At 41.9% G+C, this 18,201-nt stretch overlaps 1 protein-coding gene across 1 annotated transcript in view; it reads left to right on the top strand.

Annotated features, from left to right (window-relative positions):
* PARD3B (par-3 family cell polarity regulator beta) overlaps window positions 1-18,201 on the top strand; it is a 976,716-nt gene that overhangs the window by 529,039 nt on the left and 429,476 nt on the right. The window contains exon 10 of the mRNA XM_037043522.1: window positions 690-818. Coding sequence (XP_036899417.1) covers window positions 690-818 — 129 coding nt within the window. The remainder of the gene's footprint in view (window positions 1-689; window positions 819-18,201) is intronic.

Here is an 18,201-nt window from a genome sequence, read left to right as displayed (position 1 = left end):
GAGAGGCTTTTCCCCCTCGTTTACCTGGTTTGGTAGCACAGTCTCCTTGGCTAGACATACACTGTCAACAAGAAATCAGTCTTCATTGAAATGGGTTCCACCTAACTTTCTCATGGCTTGGAAGCAACACTGCATAGCTTTGTATGCAGTTCCAGGTCATAAAAGAAGATGTACCGAATGACTTGATGTAGCAGCAAATGAGAGTTCCCAATAACGTATAATAATAACCTGATGAGCACAATTTCCCCAACATAGAGAACACTGTAGACGATAATAGAAGGTTCCTATTCCCAGGGGCATTAGCCATGTGACATTAGTCCATTTCTGCTTCTCATATTAGGCAGAAAGTGGCCCCTGTTAAGCATCTGAAATGTGCTCCCTTATTACTCGAGGAATCATTCTCTGGTGTCTGTCACTTTGGTTTTTCTCCTCATAAGAATGTGATGTCTTAGGAGAAGCTGCTCATATTAGTTCCTGACTGCCTGAGACTGTCCAGCACCATAACTGATGATGGTGGGTGTAGTAGTGCTACTTTACACACGGTTGGTGTGGGCCCATGGGTTCGCTCCTCATTATTTCAGATCTTCGTGGATCCCGGGGAGCCCATGTGCTGCTTACTTTCCAAAACCGATTAGGGTAAAAGGTGTCAAGTGTTGTAATCACGGTTGTTCATGTGGCGGTGCCCACAGGTAAATGGCACAGATGTCACCGGACGGACCCAGGAGGAGCTCGTGGCCATGCTGAGGAGCACCAAGCAAGGAGAGACAGCGTCGCTGGTCATCGCCCGCCAAGAAGGAACTTTTCTGCCCCGAGAGTTGGTAATGTTTAGATAGAGCTTAATACACTCAGCAGACTCCTAATAGCTGCAAGATGAATTCTCAGTCACAGGCTTCATTTTGTAACAGTTCAGTTGCACCAAGAGTATTTTGCTCCACTTGGGGTATTATAGTTTTAGGATGTTAATGCAGGTATGAATTCAAAGACCCTTTTAAGGAAATAACACTATTTAACTAAATAAAATGTACATTGAGTATGTGTTATGTTGTAGGCCCTATGCAAAACAGTTAGCAAAAATGTTCATGGCCCTACCTTCCTACAGTTTGCAGACTAAAAGGGAACAAAGATATAATTGAGTGTTCCAAATGGTGATGAGGATGATGGAAGGGGACTACTCATGGCCACAGTGACATAACAAGGCAGTTTCACAACCAGCCTTCGGGCTGGGCAGGTGTCTTGTGAAACAGTATTTCAAAAGTCTTGTTAAAAATATATATCCTTTGACCTAGTCACTATACTTCCGGTAATCTGCCCCAAACTAATCAGCAAAGATGTGAAAAAAATCCATGCACATTGATTTTTTTCCTAAAGTCCTATTTATTGTAGTGCTATGGGGCCTTATGATACTGGTTGACTAAATAACTGGCTAGCTCTTTAATGAAATGAAAGTACTTTAAATGGTCTCTGTGAGGAACTGATAATAACATGAGAAAAATGTTCATAGTATATTGTTAAGTAAAAGAGTAGAGTATAAAAAGGTATATGAAATATGATCAAATTACTTTCAAACATCTTTTAAAAACGAACTGAAAGGAGATGTACCTGAATAGTTGGGAAAATGAGAGAATTTCATTTTCTCATTTTTTACGATGAATACATGTTATTTATTTTATTATTGAAATATTTAAGAAGGCTATAGAATTCCGAAGGACTTTTATGACTAATAAAGAGGAGTAAATGTGCTAAGAGGATTTTTATTACCCCTTGGTTTTTATTTTATTTCTGTTGAATGTGTAAAGGAAATGACAGGCACATATGGGTAATACGATAAGTTCCCAGGCTGAGATCATCAGAACGCAGAGGGTTAGTTGAGAAAACTGAGGATTGTTAGCCTGAGAAAGAGCAAGTTTAGGACACACAATAATTGTTATCAGATATGTGAAAAGTTACTTTATAGATCTGAAAGCAGACTTAATCTGTTTCTTCAGATAGTTTATATCCATTAATGTACTTGTGTATCAAGCTAACAATTTATTGAATATCTGCTGTGCGTTAAGTTGGAGGTTCTGGAGATACAAAAATTAGGCTCTTTTCTGCGCTGTTTGAGCTTGTACCAAAACCAATACTTGAAGGTCCTAATGTTCCAAACACTTTCTTACTATTGGAACTGTCCAAGAAAGAAATGGTTATTCAGAATGTTGAAACAGAGCCTGCCTCACCATCTACCTAAAATACTCTAAGAAAAAATTCTCACATTGATAAGGTTATAAAATGACATATCCTTTAAGATAGCTACTCTGAGCCCAATATTGTTACATGTGTTTACATTCATGTTTGAATATAGAGTCTTGCTGAATCACCTCTCTCACATATTAATTATTATTCATTAATAATAAATTAGTATTATTATTATTAAATAATAATAAATGCTCATTATTCCTGGCCAAAGGCCCCTTTCCTCCACGATTTTGTGGCTTGGAGTTTCCTTCAGTTATCCCTTCTCTTTACCATCATCTGGTATGTTTTTTTCTTTGCCCTGGGACGACTCACAGTCAAATGGAGAAAGGAAGAAGAAGGAGTGGTATAAACCATAAGACCACACTCCCTGCCTCCTTTCCTCTACTGGACTCCTCCACAGCCAGCCCCTTTGGAAGGCAGAATCTTGAATTCCTGTCTCAATCTCCTCCCTGAAGCACCGTGCTTTTTCTTAAAGGAGATGCTGCAGAAACCGGAGTCTGGATTTTTTCTCTATAATTCAAATAGGTTCTCCCGTCAATCCTTTATTTATCCAAACACCTTAGTCTTTCACTACGAAAGTCAAAGTGAAAAGAAACAGTAAAAAAGAGAGCAGCGTGTATATGTGGCAGGAGGTCCTTTCACTCCCTGTCCACTTTTTTGGTCACTAGAGATGGAAACTCTTAGAAAACCTCAATGGGATTACATAGTACTTGTTTCAGGGATAGGGGAACAAGGAAAGAAGTTTTAACGGTGTATTATTCTGTTGAACTATGGTCCTGGAAGGAGTAAAACCCTGCATAGAAAGAGAAACTTTCCAATCTGCCCCTATGCGTGCCAAGAACAGAGCTGCCATTGGAAACTCAAACCCTCACGTGCCCCCAGTTCCCCTTCCACCAGTTGCATGTGCCCCTCTCACAGATGCCCCTCTAGCAGATGCCAGAATTCCCAGCTCGGGCCCTCCCCCAGGTAAGGGGGAAAAGGATGTTGACGTTACCCCAATTTGAAACTCTAAATATGTGTGTTTTCAATCAAAGGCAATTACATGTGGAATTTTGCAAATGGGGTAATAGAATTTTCAGACTAAAGGGAGCTGGAAGAATCTGTGAGTACAACTCTGATTTAGAAGTTGAGAAAACAGAGGTTCGTGTAGTGGAGTAACCTGTCCAGGGCCCTACAAGGAGCAGGAACTAGAGATCTAAGTTTCTTAACTCTTAGGATCATTTCTGGAGTTCAGCTCCCTGTTCCCACCTCTGCATTCACCACTCCCTGTGTGTTCTAGAGCAGATCACAGTATCATTCTGAGCCTCAGTTGTAACAGTTCCTCATCTGTATCCTAAGATTACTGTGAGAATTAAAAGATGTAAGACATGCAAATCTTTTAGCATAACTTGTGGCCAGTTATAAATTATCAATATATGTAAGCTATAATTATTTCTCTAGCACGTTTCCATTTCTGTAGTACTATGAACAGAATACTATACTGCAGATTTATTATGGGGTAAATAAATGTATGCCATTTTTCCTTGGATTAACCACTATTTCAAACATTGATTTTTTTTTGTTATTTAAAAATGCATTTTGGTATCCAGAATGCTGGATTATAAACAATTTTTATGATCCACCAAGTCCCTAATTCAGAACAGCCTGTATATATTATTTCACTTTCATTTAATAGAATCTAGCAAAATTTGATTTCTGTCCCAGAAAGTGACATCATAGGCTAAGCCCACCAGAGAACATATTCAATTAATTGTGCAATGATGAGATTGAGTGCAAATAAATTATTCTCATTGTTTTTAGTTTTATACAAAATTTGGAGGGCATATAATTAGTAGCCATTTCCTTAGAATTCCTGGCAAGTCATCTCAACTCTTTAAAAAATATTTGCCTTCTAACTATCCAAGTGTGCGGAATATTCTTTGTAAATACAGCAAAGCAAGGGCCTTTGAGGCTGAAAGCCCCTAAGTAACGTGGGCCCAGAATCTTTGTTTTAGAGAAATATGGGAGAGCATTCTTTTTCCAACCCAAAGTTCCTGCCCTGTGAGGTAAATGGCACAAACCATGCAGCAGGTTTAGAGAGAGGCTGTGCTTGGCACACAGTGGAGCATTTCTGTGGAAATTACTTCGTTACTTCATAGTGTGGCATGCACTGGACTATTTGAAACAGCAAAATGAAGAACAGTGAGCTACGTGATGCATCTTTGTAGTTTCCTTCAAAAAAAATTGAAGATGGTACCACTTTGGTCTCTTCTCCCGTGTAGTGATTGATGCGTCCACTTGACTCTCCCTGGAAAACCTGGCAGGATGAAGGAAGGACAGCACTTCCTGCTTTTGTCTTGTTCTAGCTCCTCTGAAGAAAACAGACTGTGGGTATTGTTTTTTTTTGGCCTGAGAAACTGTCCCCTCCCTTTCGTTAAGCCTTGCTGTTCCACAAGCTCCATACCCTTTACACAGCACAACCCTGCCTCGTTTCTGACAGTCGAATCTTCCTCACTTCCTTGTGATCACTAGTGTATTGTGAAGTCGCAACACTTGTGGCCCAAGGAGCATGTGGTCAGCAGTTATGCAGGAAGCCCCAGTATAGGATGGCCTCTCAGATGTGACCCTCTGTCATTCCAAAGGCCTTAGCGTCCATTTCCTGGTCATGTCCCCCGCCTGCCACATGAGAGAAGTGCGCTGAATTCCCACATTCGCTGGGCCACGTCCTCCCTCCTGAGCAGTTGGCTAGTATCACAAACTTAGCAACACATTTAGCCGCTCTCCTTTCTATTCGTGCCAAGCTGGGTTGAAAATCAAATGAGAGGAATTTATGTACAATAACATTACAACTCTTTAGCTCTTTCGAGTGTCTTTACCAAAAGAACTGTGCTTCAAAAGGTAATCTTTGCAGAATCCCAGTCTGGAAGACCCTTTGATCTCCTCACCCCCGACTGGGTGAGAGTTTATTAAAGAGGTGATCACATAACGAACATTTTTTCAGAAGGAACTTTGAGATTAGTGTTGGTAACAATATCAGAAGGTGAAACTGCTGTGTCTGCATCTGCACTTGAAAAGAAAATTATGCTATTTAACCGGTGGTTTGTTTGGTCTGGTCTGTTAGACGCTGGTCTACAGGTTTTTTTCCATCCCTGATACCTGAAAAAACATTTAACGCAAAGGGTCCCATGAAGCTCTCTTTCCATTTAGGAAGAATCTTGAAAAACTGAAGGTATTCTATTTATTTCATGCTTTTATTTTTTTAAGAGCTTCAAAGAGAGAGCAACACTATCCTATTTGTCATGTGCGCATGTATGTGTGTGTCCTTTCGTTTACTTTGGGGAAACGAAAATTCTGCCACTTCTTCATTAACCTCTTTAATGTTTCCTATTCTGACCTACTGACTTATCTTTAAATTATCCTGAAAATCACAGCAATCCCTGGTGGGCAAAACCAGCTGAGAAAATTTCAAATGCATTTATAATTTCTACCTGCCAAGTTTGCCTGCTATTAAATGATGGCCCCTGCAAGTGGGATTAATTCTGTTTCAAAGAAGCGAGTTGCTCCTGCCTGGTGTGATCCAGATTCAAAAGTTAGCCATGTTTGTCGTGCTGATTTGACCTTCACTTAGGAATATTGCTCTTGTGGAGAAAAAAAAAACTGGATGCACATGTGTGCGGAGACTCCTTTAATAGTGCTGCACGTGGTGTATTTCAGCACTACCGAGTTGACCGGTCTCTGGGACTCTCTCAGCCCATGGCATGTGGCTCCAACTCCTTCATGGTTTTCTCTGTCTTCCTAAGTGAAAAATTCACATCTTCACATGTCAAATTATTTAGCATCATAAATCAGGCAACCATTTTTGTTTGAAGTTTTAGATGAACCTCATTTAACTGATACATTATTTTATTCCCTTTGGCTATTTGATTCAAATGATTCCATGCTTAATTAACCATGGTACTTAAGGACAAGTGACTATGATAGCAGTTATTGTGGATAAGTAGCAGAAATTGAAGAATAATTTCAGAATTATTTTTCTACATAAACACAAGTGCCCAAGTTATGTGCTGAAATTTAAATCACTGTGTCAAAAGTAAAATGCATTGCTCTATTTTATGGACTCTCCAAGTAGCACAGTTCTGGTGGCCTACAATGGAGTCCACACTGAGATAGCATCTCCATCTCAGCTTCTCCCGATAACAATTTCCGTTTCCTTCTTGCTGGATTTCCATTCAACCAGTTTGTATTTAATCCTAGTCAGGGTTCTGCAGCATAAACTCTGGAGGTGAATACGGTGTGTTCCTGTCCTATGGGAGCTTTTAGCCCACAAAGAAAAGAAAAATGATGGGTTGATGAAATTACAAAGTGTGACTTATGGTGTGATTCAAAGTTGGGCACCAAGAAAACCTTTGAAAACACAAGGGACTTAGAGAAGGGTGTTGATGACTCGGTAGAATGTCAAAATGCAAAGCTGCAGGGGGTGGGAGGAAGTAGTGTCCTCAAATGCTCAGATACTGGAAGATATAAAATACATCAAGGAGATTGTGAATAGCCCAACTTGACATTCTACCAAGCAAGGGGCTAACATGAGAAGTAGTGTTACAAATTGGAGGGAGTGAAAGGATGTTAGGATACTTGCTAGGAGCTCATTGTAATTCACTATAACGTAGCAGTTGGGACCTTGGGATCTGGGGTCAGACATGAGTTGAATCCTGGCTCTATCGCTGATTGGCTGAATGGCCTTAAGTTACACCCTGAGCCCCCATTTCTTATCCCTAACACAAGGATCAGATTATTGTCTACCTCTTTAAGAGACTGTTCACATTAAATGAGGTGCATGTACAGTACTTAGAATACAGAATGGGATTTAGCAAATGTTACTGTTATCATCATTGGTCATCTAAATGAGGGATATTAAGTGTACAGTTAGGGTTTCCCATCCATTGGTAATTGAGAGAGAGAGAGAGAAAGAGAGAGAAAGCGTGGGGGAGAGAAAGGTTTGGGAAGAGAGAAATGACATTAGAAAACTTCAGTTTGGGCATTTGATAGATATTGGGCTGATAGAGTAAGAAATATTGGTAACTCTGAAGTTTTGAGTTTGGATGTCTAGGGATGGCATTAAAAGATGTGTAGGTTTGTTTGGAGGAGAAAACAGTTATCGTGTCCTAGAATTTATTCCTTCCATGCATCCCAAGCTGGTCTATGGGCCTGTGATCATCAGTACTTTTTTTCTCCCTACTCTTTAGTCATTCCAAACTCTTTCCACCTGTCTAAAATGTTACCAGCAGACCTGACTGGTGTGACTTGGTTGATTGGGCATCATCCAGCAAAGGAAAAGGTCACCAGTTCAATTCCCGGTCAGGGCACATTCCTGGGTTGCAGTTGCAGGTTTGGTTCCCAATCCGGGTACAACAAGAGGCAACCCAATCAGTGTTTCTTTCTCACATTGTTTCTCTCCCTGTCTTTTTCCCTCCCTTCCCCTCTCTGTAAAAAAAAAAAAAAAAGACTTTTTTTTTTTTTAAAGTAAAATGTTACCAGGGCCCTCTCCTTGCCAAAGATCTGTTATGAGCCTTCCCCTGCCCACCCACCCCCCACCCCCGGACCTAGGAAATCCCTCCTTTCCCTTTCACCTCACAGCTCCTTCAGGTATCTACTTACAGGCCCCTTCCATGGGCAAAGCGTCCTGGAACCCCCAGATGTCCATTACAGAGCCCTGCGTTGTTTTCCATTCATGTGCAGGCCTCCCCTTCCCATGCCCCTGAATCACCGGTTGTTAGAATCTCTCCATTAGACGTGAAATGAAGACTGCAGAGAAAGAGTCAGTGAGAGCCCGGGCTTGGGAGTCTCGTGGCCTGAATGTGAATCCCTGCTTTCCTACCCTACTCGGCCTCTCAGTCCTCAATTTCCTGATCTGTCAAGTAATAATAACCACATATAACTGTGAGAATTAGCAGAGCATGGATGCTAGCAAATGGAAAGTCTCAAATAATGTTCACTTTTGTTATTTCCTGTGCCTGGCACATGCTATGTGCTCAGTAAATATTTGTTGACTGAATAAATTAAAGGTCTGTATTATTAAAGCAGATGACATAGAGGCTAAAAATGTATTGCTACAGGAGCTATTACTCCCCATCCATACCTAATCTTCACCTAATGCATTATTCATTCTGCTACAATTATTTTAAACCAAATGGAAAATATGCAGAGATTTCCTCAGATTTCAGGGCATTAGCAATCTTTAATTACAGCTACACAGGACAGAGAGGGTGGGGTAGGTTAGTATTGAGTGTAAATGACGATTTAGGTAGTTTAAAGTCTAAATTATCATCAGGACATTTGCATAATCTAGTACCATTTTCTTGTGAAGAGATAGGAAAATATTACTACCTTCTATTTAAAACTGTTGCAGGTATTTTTAAAGTATTAAAAGTGTCTTTAGATGTTTCCATCTTGGCTACCTGACGTGTGACAACGGTGGCCCTCACGGTGTGGTTGCAGACCAGCAGTACAGCGCCCCCTGGGAACTTGCGACATGAGTGAGTTCTCGGGCTCCCTCCAGACCAAAGAAACTGAAAACTCGGGGGATGGCACTCAAAGAGATGTTTTAGTGAGTCTGCCGGGTAGTTGCGAGGTTCATTTGAGGTTGAGCACCATGGGAATAGCGGTTTCAGTACACACAGCACAGGGGCTATGGGGGACTTAGCCCCCTAGCCCCCTTAGCCCCTTAGCCCCCTTAGCCACTATGATTGACGAGGCTCAATAATCAAATTTTCAGGTTTTTCGATTCTGCAAAGGATTTCTTCCTCTGTGAGAAATATTCCACGGGAAATTTAAGCCCCATGTCTCCTTGGCCATGTGCCTCTCATTTTGGCCAAGGGCCAGTGCCGAGCACAATTTAGTTACTCCACTCAATTACACCTGACTCATTGAGGCAAACTCAATTGTACTTGCCTTTTTCCATTGCACTTTAAAATGTTCACACTCAGTTTGGTTGTTCTCAAAATTTGTTACATTCCCCCTTGTAATTTGTAGATTTAAGACTGGGGTGTTGGCACTCGTGTGCAGGTACACCGGTTTCCTTTCCCCTTCCCCTTCGTCTCCAACGTGAGATGCCCCCGGGCCGGGAATGCTCCACTGGCCTCCTGCAGGGACTGCCCTCTACCATCCCCCCAAATGCTGTGGTTGAACGCATGGCAAAGATTTTAAAGCTCCTAAGAAAATAATCCTCATTTACTATCACAAAGCACCAATACTTAGTTGTTCCCATTTCTCTTCTTTTTTGTTTGTTTGTCTGTTTGTTTATATAGTAAAAATGGGACACAGAGGTACTGGCCCTTTTCAAAATTTACATTGCCTGTCAAAATCAGAAACGTTCTGTAAGTGAGACTCGCACCTCCCGGAGATAAGCATCCTACCTCCGCTCACTTATGTATGCTGTGTACTGGGATTCTGGGCCCTCAATCTCTGCCAGTTTTTTGAATGCGTTCAATAACCCACAAGGCTGAGGGATTAATAGTCATTTGCTACTCCCTGGGAAGTACTTATACCTGAAAGAATTCTACTGAACCCTTGTCAGCAAAATCTAGTCTTGGTAAAATAGATGATGATAAATGCTCTGGTTCAGCATTATTAAAACAGATGGAGGAAGTGCTGGCCGTTTTGCCTGGTTTGTATGGCTTCCAGGTGTCAGAATGAAAATACTTAATGGCCTTTATCACAAGACTGGTTTTGTTGGAGAGGGGAAGGTGGTGGAAGGAGGAGCGTGCTATGCTGAAAGGAAGCTCTCCTGACATTTCAGAGGACTGGGGCCTAATTACATTCTCTTGCAAAGTTAAGGATGAAGAGCCAGGAGATTCGTCCCTATTTTAACGGCACAAGGAATATGTCTTGTTAGTGGCTTCTGTGGCCATGATCAGGCCTTCTGAAGGCTGGAAAAAAACACCAAGAAATTCTTGAATATACGTGTTTAAACATCTTAGAAAAAAGCACTATCATGACCAAGCACAAACTCTATCCTTCTTATTATCCAGTTAGCCGAATGTTACCAGTAATTTGTGCCAGCTGTTGATACGGAGCAGCTGGATAGGAAGGTGGTTACAAAACTCGGGGGAAGACCTTGATTTGCTTAATTACCTCTAGGCCTGTGATCTGTACATTTGTTCAGGTACATTTGGTGCAAGATAAGGAAATGCATTCATTTTGTAAAAGATATTTAAAGATTAAGGGGGGAAAGTACTGCCTTAATTGATTGTGGTTGACTTTTCCAGCTGTTATCAAAGTAAATACCACACATGTGAAACTGCCACTGCAGTCCGTTTGGTTTTGAAAGTATCCTTAGAGCTTTGAACATGTTTCATCTGCCTGTTTCTCAGGAAAATGTGTGATCTTTATCATTAAAGAGTATCAGCCTAAGATTGCTGCTTTCTTTTCCTGAGGGCTGATAAAACAGAGATAGACACTTAAATAACAATCTGTTGCCACTTACCTCCTCCCATGCTCCGTCCCCGAAGATTCTCTCCGCAATGACTTGTAAGTGTGTTCTCATTATTTTTAATGAGTGTGCAGAACATATGACGCATAATGCACCAATAAATAGGTGCCCTTTTACTGAACTTGTCAGATATAATAAAACATTCGAGGACTTAAGATTCCTTTTTCTCTAAGATATTATAATTATTTAAATTAAGGTGCCGCAGTACATATCACATACTGTTCAATTTCTGCTGCCGCCTAAATGAAGGCCCACCACAGTCCTAGTTCTCTTTTAAATGAAGAATGTTTTATCACAAACGTTAAAAAGACAAAAGAACATTTAATATTGTTCCGTCTCTTTAAGTTTACCCTTCTTTAAATCTGCCCTGATGGCAGGATATTCAATTACAAACAAGTTCAATTATGTCTCCTGACCACTTATTGAGTTATATGAGGGACTTTTATCACTAGTCTTTCCGTAAATTAATTCTTTGCATGTCTTAGTAGCTTGGGAATCTAAAGAAGCGTTGTTTAACAGCTTGAAATGTTGTTTCAGTTTCAGTTTTCTTGTATTTCCTTGTTCTCTCCTTTTCCTTTCTTTTGTCCTTTTCTGTCTTGCCTCTGATCTATCATCCTGCCTTTCTGGAAGTAAATAACACTCAATATGGTCCTTATCAATTGCAGAATGTATTTATTTATATGTTACACTAAGATGTCAGGTGGTGATGAAGAGGAAGGTAGTAGTATGTTATATTAAATCACATTAAAATGCCACATGATATATGAAGACGGCAGGAGAATGGGGGAAAATAATGTCCCCAAGTATAACAATGCCTCTATTAGTCACTATTTCTGACAGGGTGGGGGAAAGTAGGTTGACACTTTTGAGTACACTAACCACAGTTTATTCTTGTGTTATTATATATTAATTATTGTTATTTTTATATGGATAACTGTAAACCTACTTTTTTCCCACCGTGCACTGGAACCCATGACTCTTGGTTTATGGAACTGTGGGCCTTAGCCACCTGTGGGCGAGGAACCACTTTCAGCCCCATGCTAGAGGGTTCCTCCTCCCCTTCTCTCCTGCCCAGACGCCACAAGTTTCATCTGTGGACCCTTGACTTCCCACCCAAGGGGAAAAACACACAGAAACAAACAAGCAAAGCACCTAAACGTGGAAAAACACACAAACATGTAACTACAACGTCATACCCGAGACTCACCTGCCCTCCATCTCCTAGAGACCAAATGGAAAGGATGCTCAGTGAGCCTGATGTTCAGAATTGTCCCCCTGGGCCTCACGCCCCTCTGTTTCTGGGTCCACATGGATAATAACGGGGCCTGATTGTTCAACAAATATTTATTGAACACCTACTACTTCCAGTTTAGCTGATCAAAGGCATATTGAACATGTATTTGTGCTGGATGCTGTGACATGCACTAGGTATTTGAAGGCGTGCTAAATCAGGAAGTTACAGGCATTGCTAAGTGCCATGAGAGAAACAAGGCGAGAATACGACATGGCGCCTGTCTTCTGTGGGGAAAGCTGAGAGGAGGGCAGGAATTGCCCAGATTTAAGGAAGAAGCCGAGAGGTTAACAGTGAACTAGAAGTTTGCTATACAAAAGAAGAAATCGACAGGGCCTTAAAATCATGGAAAATTTCATGTATGAGATGGGACTCCGGGCTGTGGATGGATTCAGAGGAGCAAAGAGAAGACACTTCTAAAGATATGGAGAAGCATGAAGCAAGATGGGAAGGAAAACTGAGGAAGAGGGAGTGTAGCGGAAAGGAACATTTTAGTTCTAGTACTAATATCGTGGGTAACTTATGCTATCACTGAGCAAAATTTGAAAGTACATAACAGGACCATGTCTAGGGGTAGAAATGCCATTAAATGTGGATTTAAGATGTGTTTGAGGCCCTCTCCTGCCAGGTCTCTGTGTGGGGGTTGTCTGTGTGTGAGTTCTGTGTTTGGGCTGGTTCCTGCCGCTTGCCTCCCTCACAGGACTGCCGGGGGTGCCAGCTCCTGGGTGGGGCATGTTGGTTCTCCATCCCATAACTTCTGACCTTCCAGAGTCTGGCTCCCTTACATGACAGCTCGGGACAGCAAAAGCATAAGATGCAAGGACTCTTAAGGCCTAGACTTGCAAGTTGTACACAGTGTCACTTCTGCCTCATTCTCATTTTTTTAAAAAATATTTTTATTTTTTTAATTATAATTGATGTACAATATTATACTAGTTTCAGATGTACCACATAGCAATTAGACATTTATAGAACTTACAAAGTGATCACCCTGAGAACCCTAGTGCCCCTCTGACACCGTATATAGTTACGGATTTTGGTGTTGAGGGCGGTACCCCCCGTGCTGTGCTTACACCCCCGTGACTGAGTTTATAACTGGCAATTTGTACATCATAATCCCTTCCCCCTTTTCACCCGTCCTCCTAACCCCCTTCCATGTGGCAACCCTCAGAAAGTTCTTTGTACCTGTGACTACGTTGTTTCTGTGGTATTGTTTATTTTGTTTTTTTGATTCTGCGTATAATTGAAATCCTGGTGTTTGTCTTTCTCTGTCCGACGTGTTTCAGTGAGCATAGTGCCCTGGAGGTTTAGCCATGTTGTCACAGGTGGTGAGATGTCATTCTTTCTCATGGCTCACTGATACTCCATTGTATGTAAGCACCTCTTCTTTGTTCGTCTGTTGATGGGCACTTCGGTTGCTTCTGAGTCTTGGCTGCGGTAAATAATGCTGCAGCGGACATATGGATGCATCCATCTTTTTCAATTAGTGTTTTGGGTTTCTTTGGATAAACACCCAGAAGTGGAATTGCTGGGTCCTTTTTTTGTCCCATTTTAGCCTTTCTTTGAAGTCTGTTTTTCTATAATCTGAATATTGCTAACCCAGCGTTTTTGTTTGTTTATTTCTGTTTGCATGAAGTATCTTTTTCCATCCCTTTACTTTCAGTCTGTGTGTCTTCTGATCTGAAGTAGGTCTCTCATGGGCAGCGTAGGTGTGGGTCTTGTTTCTTATCTATTCAGCCACCTTACATCTTCTGATTGGAGTATTGAATCAATTTACATTTAAAGCAGTTGTCGATAGGTATGTTATTGCTATTTTATTATTCATATTTTTGACCTATCTTTTTTTCTGAGAGAAGTCCTTCTAATATTTCTTACAGTGTTGGTTTGGTGATAATGAACTCCTTTAGCTTTTTCTTATCTGGGAAGCTCTTTATCTGTCCTTAGATTCTAAATGAAGGCTTTGCTGGGCAGAGTAATCTTGGTTGCAGGTCCTTTTTTCACATCACTTTGAATATGCTGTATCGGTACACCAGTGGGAAGGACTGACCTCTAGGCTGACTGGTTGTGAGGATGGCTGTGTCTCCAGAGGGGGCGCTACTGCACAGGGGCTGACCCCACAGAGCAGGGTTTACTTTAGCAGGGCTCTGGGGCCTGCAGAGTATCCCCTTTGAGTGGTGATTGGTATGGTGGACAGCTAGCCAGCAGGTTCTGAGGCCTCTTGGGAGGGTGTCTGGTGCAGCCCCAGGTCAGCCACTGCCTGTGCACAGTCCAGGGCCCCTTGGTATGAGCTACAAAGTGATCTGCAGATGGTTGTCACTTTTGCTGGGCTTGGAGGTGCCTGGGAGAGGCCAAGCAGTGAACTGAACTCAGCTACTGCTAGTGCCAGGTTTGGGCTGCTTAGCAAGAAGTACAGGGCATGCCAAAGCCATACAGTCTTGTTGGGGTTTGTGAACCTTTGAGAGATTTTATAAAACTCAGTAGCATGAGCCAAGACAGGCTATGCATATGGAAAAGCAACTGGAAACAGCTTGGGTGGGCCCACATGTCGGATAGTGTGGGGTTGTGGAATCACCAGGGCAGGTGAATGGTGTTACCTGGGTTAATAGAAACTCAGATATGGTGCCCACCTGCACCTGCAGGCTTGGTGGGGGAGGGCTCTACAAAGGACAGTGTCTTTCGCCACCACTTCTGTCTGGGAGAAAGCTGCCCCTCCATCTCTCGTTCTAAAGCCAGGCAATTCAGTTCCTCCCTGTGCATCCCTGTGCCTCCCTGTGCATCCTTGGCACGTTACGGGCTGCTGTCCCTGTGCTGGAGCTCAGACCAAGTGAGTCTGTCAGTGAGTGGATCCGTGTGTGGGCCCTTTAAGAGGAATGCCTGAGTCTCCAGCTGCCCTTTGCCTCTCTCAGCCACAATCCCCATTGATGCTTATGGCCAGAGGTTTCCGCTCTTCTCACACTGGAATCCTGGCTGGGGAGCCTGCTGTGGGGCTGGGATGCCTTACTCCTCCGGGGGACCTCCGCAGCTGAGACAGCCCTCTCAGTTCTCACTGGCCTCGTGTGGGCGTGGAACCAGCCTGTTCCCTGTCTTTGCCCCTCTACCAGTCTCCTTACGGCTTCTTCAGTCCCCATGTCCTTCGTCATAGGACTTCTGTTTAGCTAGGACTTCTGATGGTTCTCGGTGACAGTTCTGTAGTTCAGCTGTGATTTTGATGATGTTGCCGGGGGAACGAGCACAGTGTCTGCCTCTGCTGCCATCATGGTCTCTTGGGCCTTATTCTTTCGGCCATAGTCAGTCACAAGGCCAGTCAATATCCAAGGGAGAGGCAGACGGATCCCATGATTACACGGAGAGATTAGCAAGGTCACGTTTCCAGGAGGCATCATTCATAGGTGTCAGCATTGTTAATAATCTCACACATTAGGTTAGAAAATTTGGGAGCACACTGTTCTGTAGCAGAATGTAGGTCGGGGACGTAGGTTTCAGGTTACCAGACCAGGACGGCCACTAGATGTTTGAATTTTGGAAAGATTGTTTAACTCCTCGGATCTTATCTTTCTTTTTTTAAGTATATTTTATTGATTATGCTATTACGGTTGTCCCAATTTTTTTCTCCCCTTTTTCTCCTTCTGCCCTATACCTCCCCTCACCCACCACCATTCTCCTCCCACCTTAGTTTATGTCCAAGGGTCATACACATAAGTTCTTTGGCTTCTCCATTTCCTATACTATTCTTAGCACATACCCCCCATCTGTTTTGTTCCCTAACAATTATGCTTCTTATTCCCTGTACCTTTTTCCCCCATTCCCCCCTCCCCTTCCCCACTGGTAACCCTCCATGTGATCTCCACTTCTGTGATTCTGTTCCTGTTCTAGTTGTTTGCTTTGTTTTTGTTTTTGTTTTTTAGGTTCATTTGTCTGTCTTAATGACATTTACAAAAATTTTGAATTCTTTCTTGGCGCAAATGGAGTGCAAGAGATACAAAAGTAAACAAGGCATGCCCATTTCAGTACTTCGCTGTTTAACATTTTTAACTATGGCATTCTCATTAAACATAGATCCTTATTCCTCGTCTAGGTACTCCTCTCCGTAGATGAGGGACAGATATGCTTTTCCCTTTCCCTCCGACCACACTCAGAAACTTACTCCTGTACAATAGACACTGTGGACAGCAGCCACACGCTAAACCTGGCAGGCCCAGCGGGCCTTGCAAACTCAGAGACCAAACGTAACCTCCCAGGACAGTCTGGACATATAAATTCCTAACTGCGAGTGAGTCATGGCGGGCAGTCATGTCCTGGGCCTGTAGCTTCCTTGACGGATCTCTGTATTAAATGAGGCTAGTGCCTTTCTGCATGTAAGATGACATCACCTTTGAAATGTCAGAGTAATCTCCTTTTCCAGACCCCTGAGGGCACAGCCACCACCAGAGCGTGTGACCACAGAACTCCTCATTGTAATCTTGTTCCCTGAGTGCCATCTCTATGTGCTATAAATGTTCATTATTAACCATCCTGTACCCACCAAAGTAAAAGAAATATGTCTTTCTCTTTTTAGCCAATCCCAGAATTTCCCTGCTTTGCTTTCTCCTCCCACCTTAATCTACCACTGATGATCTCATGTGACCCTCCTCATGTCTCATCCTTTTTCCTCTAATGTGTAAAATAAGCTGCAAAACTGCCATTCTCAGGAGCATTTTCTCAACCCACTGAGATTTTCCTTCCCAGCACTGTCGACAGTTTGGCTCAAATAAACTCATAAAATTCTCTGCAGATTTGGACGTTTCTCACATCGACAACACCCACGACCGTTAGATTGTGGAGATAGCAGTAAACTAATAAATACCAAAATTAAATTGTCCAACAAAAAAATGATTTGACAGGAAATAAGGAGAAAAGTTTTCTTGCCTCCAAAATCAGGGGATTGAACGAAGTGGTCTCTTAGATCCATTCCTAATGCAAAATCCTCTCCTGTGGATTTCCATGCACCAGATCTCCGCAAGACACGCAATACAGACAGTGCAGAATTATGAATGACGGGTCTGCGATGTGAATGGACAGTGGGCAGCTGCCCCTGTCTGGTTCACCTTTCAGAATGCTTGGGAAAGGTAGAGCTAAGAAACTGCCAAGAGATATATTTCTCGTGTGGACCTTTTTGATCTCCAGCCATTGCAGTGCTTGTTGCCAGAGTCGTTAGTAGTCGTAGGTGGGGCCCTTCTTCTAGCCCGTGTCGGACGCCGCCATGGCTGCGGGGGCCGTAAGAGACTTCACTCCCATAGCCAGCTGGAACGGAAACAGCTTCCTCCTTTCCTCAAGTGGGAGGAGGAAGCTTAGGTGTAATTTCCCAAAGAACATTCTTGAATATACCCCTTCCAATAGATTGTAAAGTATTACCTGCTGTTATATTTTAGAGAGAGTGTGGAGTAAACGAACCTGTTATCTAATTGAAACCTAGGTTCAATTTATCGGTATTTTATTTTTGAGAGAAAAAAGAAGTTCAAGATGCAGGAACCAAGTTTACAAACAAACTTACAGCATATAGCCTGTTTTCTAACTAGAAATTGTCTTTATCAATGGTCAGATTATTTAAAGCTAATTTGTTTTACACATAAAGAAAAGTAAATAAATTATAAATGCTATTCATTACGATTTTGGCCATCCTTTATGCAATTAAAACTCTCTGGGTTCTAGATTCTTTTACTGAAAAAATTGGAGTGTGTCAACATTAGCAACTCGTTGAAAACTTGACAGATATTTTCACTGTAATTATTCATTTAAGCCACTTCAATTCCTCTTTGGGACTAGACAAGTTGTAAATAAGTTATATATATAAATATTGATGCAATTATTAACTCGATCATTTTAGGTGCTATGTAGGCATGCAAGGAAATGAAACAAAGATGAAGAGTGCTGACCTGCCTTATATTGAGGATATATATATATATAGGAGTGACTTATTCTCTGTGTCATGTAGAGATAGAAATATACTACTTTTCAGCTATATAACTGAGTGGGATTATAAAAATATATATATGTCATTTTTCATGTGGTTAAGTTAATAACATGTCACTATAATTTGTGTGCTTCTGAAATAGAAACCAAACCATGTGCTTCCTAGTTGGAAGGAAAGGAAAGACAAAATAGAAACGAAGAAGCTAGTCATTTGCTTATTTCTCTATTTATTAAAGTATATGGATTTTTTATTGAACAT

Source organism: Sturnira hondurensis, unplaced genomic scaffold, assembly GCF_014824575.4.
Source record: "Sturnira hondurensis isolate 20B ecotype Veracruz unplaced genomic scaffold, ASM1482457v3 Scaffold0004136, whole genome shotgun sequence".
Lineage (NCBI taxonomy): Eukaryota > Metazoa > Chordata > Mammalia > Chiroptera > Phyllostomidae > Sturnira > Sturnira hondurensis.
The sequence above is the reverse complement of the archived record's forward strand: the minus strand, read 5'-3'. Positions and strand labels throughout refer to the sequence as shown.